At 57.0% G+C, this 4,753-nt stretch overlaps 1 protein-coding gene across 1 annotated transcript; it reads right to left on the bottom strand.

Moving 5' to 3' along the window:
• Nucleotides 1-902: 902 nt before the first annotated feature.
• On the bottom strand, nt 903-4,310 carry AVPR1B (arginine vasopressin receptor 1B). The gene is made up of 2 exons (XM_032422092.1): nt 3,371-4,310; nt 903-1,225 (listed from the first exon to the last, which is right to left on the bottom strand). Exons 1-2 carry the CDS (start codon nt 4,308-4,310, stop codon nt 903-905), a joined length of 1,263 nt encoding a protein of 420 aa, XP_032277983.1.
• Nucleotides 4,311-4,753: the final 443 nt, after the last annotated feature.

Raw genomic sequence — 4,753 nt, 5'->3', positions numbered from 1 at the left:
AAGGAAATCCAGAGCCATGATCCAGCCACACTTTCTATAAGGATGTCTCCTCTGGGCCGTCCCAGAGGAAGGCACAGTGTGGATCCCTTGGGGGGAGGAAAGAGAGCCACCAACATGGGCTGCCTCAGAGGCTTCGTCCAGTCTTAATCTTATTGTGATCATTTTCACCTTCTTTCCTCCCCCCCTCACATGCCCCCTCCCAGTGGGTCACACCACTGAGGGCCTACTTTGCCCTGTCACCCATCCTATAAAAGTGGTTGATATGGGGAGAAGAAAAACTAGCATTTGTGGAATTTTTACTAGTAGCAGGTGTTGTACTAAGTCCTGCCCCCCCTTCAGCAGACAGGCGGGCGCAGCGGGCAAAGCTGCTAGACCTGTGCCACCCAGCCCCCCTTCGGTTTCCTTCATGAAAGGAGCCCCCCCTGCACAAGACAAACAAATCTAGGATCTAGATAGAGAAATAGGATCCTTCTCACAAGTTTTCACTTCTCCCCGCTCCTGGTTGCACTGCGTGTGCTAGTCAGGTTAGGATGGGGACAAACAGTCAAGGCGGGAGACCAGCCCAAGTCCCTGCCACTTGCGGACCCCCAGACAGAGCCAGCCTAGGCCTGCCTGAGACCTGGGGCACCGTACCCACCACATGGGTGGGCTCCCAGGCATGCTGTGAAGGCGCAGGATCAGGGAAGCCGATGCTTTGACTCTCTGATTCCCAGGGTGTGAGATTGGGAGCAAACGAGGGTCCGCCCGCAGACCAGAGGCATCTGTAACACCAAGGGTAGTGGGCCATTCTGGCCCCCTCACCCTGCCTCAGAGTGGGCTCCCCCCAACTCCAACCCTGGCCCTTTTACACCCAGTGCTGAGATGGGCAGAGATTCTCTGCTAGCCCCGCGGGCGAGTGTTCCCTAAAAAGCGATGGTCTCAGTGGAGGCTTCGCCGTCCACTTGCGCTGAGTCCTTCAGTGAGCCTTCGGGCCCAGGGCCCCCACTGAGTCTGGGGCTGAGCGTGAGGGTGCGCAGGCCGCTGGAGCGGGTCAGCAGCGTGGTGCGGCGGCTGGAGGGGCTGTCGCCGGAGAGCTGCTTGCGGGGCCGGGGTCCCCCGCAGCAGGCCACGTGGCGCAGGGGCCGCGGCCGCAGGTGGCTGTTGAAGCCCATGTAGACCCAGGGGTTGCAACAGCTGCTGAGGTTGCCCAAGAGCATGGAGATGGTGAAAGCCACGTTGGTTGAATCTGTAGGATAAACACAAGAAGCCTCAGAATTACAGAGCTGGATGGGACCTGGGAGAGAGTCCAAGACCCCACTGAGAAGAGGGGGAGACTGAGTTCCCAGAGAGGAGAAAGGACTCACTTGGGTTCTATAATTAGAAAGGAGCACAGCTGGGACTTGGAGCTGGGACTTGTCTGTGGGTCTTGTCTGTGACTATAGGGTCAGGGTAGGAGCTGAGGTTTGCTCCAAGTTGACTTTCGAGGTGTAAACATAGTCAGGGACAGGACCAGCCCAAAGAGGACACGGTGTCTTTGTTCCCAAACCTAGACCTTGAATCCCCTAACGGATGGAGATCTAGAATGAGACACTTCTATTGTCATGCAGGGAAAATAACTATGAGTCTAGGCCAAGTTCAGACCCCTTTGAGCCCCATTCTCATTTATGTCATAGATACGGGTACGCCCGGTCCTCTGGATTCTGTCCTCCTTCACGCCTCCGGGGCAGTGCCACTCATCCTGTCACTCAGGCGTTGAGCATGTGAGCGCTGACAGTGCCAGGCCATTGCTGGGGGCCTGGGAGGGCAATGAGCCCGACCTCCCCGCAGGTACCATGGCATCAGCTCCGACTGCACGGAGGGGCAGCCACTGGGAACAGGGCACCCAAGTGTCCCCTTCCAGATGAATACTTGTTCTGTGTCCTCAGAGATTATACCCAGGGAATGCACCATCCTGCAGGGAAAAACTAATTTCTCTCTTGTGCGGTCAAAATGGGAGAGTGCAGACTGATAAAATGTCTTCCAGACACAAGACTCTTTCTGCAGATTACATGGAGCTCCATAGGCCAGTAGGACAGCTTCCAGGGCGGACTCTGACCTCCTGCAGGACGCCCCACGTTCCGGCCTGGCACAGGCTGCACACTGTGGTGCCTTCAGCAGAGGCCGTGGCATCACGGAAAGCAAGGTCAAAGCTCTAAGGAATCTTAGGGGCTATGGCACAGACGTGAAGCCGGGTCTACCGACTCTAAGACAGCCATCCTGCACCCTTGTGCAGTTTCAGCCAACAAACTCAAAGGCAAAGCTTAAGTGCCTACTCTGTAAAGCACTGTGAAATCTTCAGATTCTCTGGTTCCTTGTGCACCTCACCCATAGATGTGCTCGTGGGTGCGGCTACTCATAGCCCAAGCAAAGGGAAGACGCGGGGTCAGAACGTTTGAGTGAAGACATGAAGCACAGTGGTGAGAAGCTGAAGGCATCTGGGCCATGTAGGGCAGAGAGGTGGGGGCAGGGGGGAGTACCTATAGGTGGAGGAGGGACCCATCCCAGCAACAAACAGAGTCTCCTTCATTTTCCCCACATTCTGGCCTGCTCCCCAGTTCTCAATACCAGGGAGCTGTGGAAGATGTGGGAAGTTGCTCTGGCTAAGGGGGTGGTGTTCACCCTACCCGCTCCCTAGATTAGGCCAGGGGCTGAGGGGTTCCATGAGTGCCTTCGCCTGGGAAACATCTGTTTGATTGGGCCCCCTCGGAGCCAGGCCCGGTGCAGGGGCTGGAAATGTGGCCCGAGCACCACGGTCTGCAGAGGCTCCACCTCTCAGCCCTTGAGGGCACTGCATCCCAGCAGGAGCTCAGCTGACCTTCGGAGCGGGAGCAAGGGCAGGAGACAGGCTCCAACCAGAGCCTCAGGGACAAGAGGTCAGGAAGCCAGCGTGCTATGGAGAGGAACTGGGTGTACTGGAAAGTAGGTTTAAAATAATGGACCTCAGCCGCTAGAAGGGCCTCCAAGGGCTTCCAGTTTTCTGAGAGAGCACATTGTCTTGTAAGGTAACACGTTGCTCCTGCCCTCCTTGCTCAGAGAGGCCCTTGCTAATGATAAATCCGTCTCCGCAGGGGACAGTCATATTTCACTAAGGCCACATAATATTTTTAAGTGTTTAAATTAAGTGCCTTAAACTTAAACGATGGAAATTTTACATAAAAGGTACTCATGGCATCCGTAGGCTGGGTCGGAGCTGTAGCTGCCCCTTTGCGGGGGAGACAGGCACCACCTTTCATAATTCCTTCACTCATCTGTTACCGGCCAGGCCCTGGGAAGCTTTAGAACCCTGTCCTAAGCTTGCTGTTCTCCCTTCCCTGCTCCTTTCCACTCCCCTCCCCTATAGACACACACTTGCCTTCATCAGGGGCATTCTTGTCCCACACAGACCACATCTGGACGCTGAAGAAGGGTGCCCAGCAGGCGATGTAGGCCAGCACAATGACAAAAGTCATTTTCACGGTTTGGATCTTGGCCCTGGAGATGGTGCTGATGCTGCTGACTCGGGAAGGCAGCCCCAGTGTGGCTGCAGCTGGGCCAGGAGGCGAGGTCCTGTCCCAAGTCCTGCAGCCCCTTCCTTCCACCTTCCCGGCCTGGGTCTTGACTTTTAGGTTCTTACAGATCTCGTGGTAGATGAGGCTATAGCAGGCTGTGAGCATGGCCACGGGCAGGACAAAGATGGCCAGGGTGGTCCAGGTGATATAGACCCGAGGGCCCCAAGGGACGCGGAAGTCTGCCCAGCAGTCCAGCACCCCAGTGCCCTGGATCACCTCCCGCAAAGAAAAGATGAAGACCTGAGGCAGGCTGAGGACGGCAGCCAGCAGCCAGGGAGCAGCGATGAGTGGGTAGGTGGACTGGCCGGGCTGTTGGAGGCTGCGCAGGGGCCGACAAACAGCCAGGTAGCGGTCCAGCGTCATGGCCAGCAGCATGTAGGTGGAGGCGAACATGCTGAGCACCTGCAGGTACTTGACGGCCCGGCAGAGGAGGTCAGGGCCCTGGAAGCGGTAGGTGATGTCCCACAGCAGCTGGGGCAGCACCTGGAATAGCGCCACACCCAGGTCAGTCAGGGCTAGGTGCAGAACAAACAGGTGCATGCGGGAGCGCTTGCGGTTTGGCTGTCCCAGGGTCAGCAGCACAGTCAGATTGCCCCCTGTCGCCAGCACCAGGACGGTGGCCAGGACAACGATCTCCACCTTGGCCAGCTCCTCATCCCGGCCCAGCCAGGGTGTGGTGGCATTGGGGGCAGACAAGGTGCCCCGGGGAGTGGGGTTGGCAGCCCAGGCAGGCCCAGAATCCATGGCTGACTTTGCTGGGAGGGAAGGGGAGGAGGGAGAGAGAGGGACGGACAGTGTGGGGGCAAGTGGAGAGGTTTGATGGCTGAAATGGAGTGGGAAGGTTTCAGATGGCGAGAAAGGAGAAAGGGGGGATGACAGGGAGAAAGTGAAAATAGGGAGAAATAGAGAGGAGGAGAGAGAAAGAGATAAGGAAGGAGAAGATACTGATCGCACAATGGGGAAGGAAGCTTAGGCCCGAAGAGAAAGAGGGCTCAGGGAGGGAGACAGGGTGTCAGGAAAAGAAGAATGTTTGAGGCTGTGCAGGGTGAGGCTTCTGGAAGGGAAGGAAGCCTGGGGAGCTGCCACCACTTCCCAATCCACCCCAAATTCACTTTCTCCCAACTCTTCTGGAAGCAGAAAGCGAGTGTCCCTAAGCCTGCTTGGAGGCGAGGTCGGGGCCATCGGCA

This window comes from Phoca vitulina, unplaced genomic scaffold, assembly GCF_004348235.1.
Source record: "Phoca vitulina isolate PV1807 unplaced genomic scaffold, GSC_HSeal_1.0 scaffold26, whole genome shotgun sequence".
Classification (NCBI taxonomy): domain Eukaryota; kingdom Metazoa; phylum Chordata; class Mammalia; order Carnivora; family Phocidae; genus Phoca; species Phoca vitulina.
This window is presented reverse-complemented; position numbering and strand designations above follow the sequence as displayed.

Bases quoted from the DNA above. Each gene is read 5' to 3' on its own strand.
- AVPR1B (XM_032422092.1), bottom strand. From the start codon at position 4,310: ATGGATTCTGGGCCTGCCTGGGCTGCCAACCCCACTCCCCGGGGCACC. The intron at 1,226-3,370 runs GCAAGTGTGTGT...TTTATCCTACAG, and splicing joins CAAGAATGCCCCTGATGAAG to ATTCAACCAACGTGGCTTTC.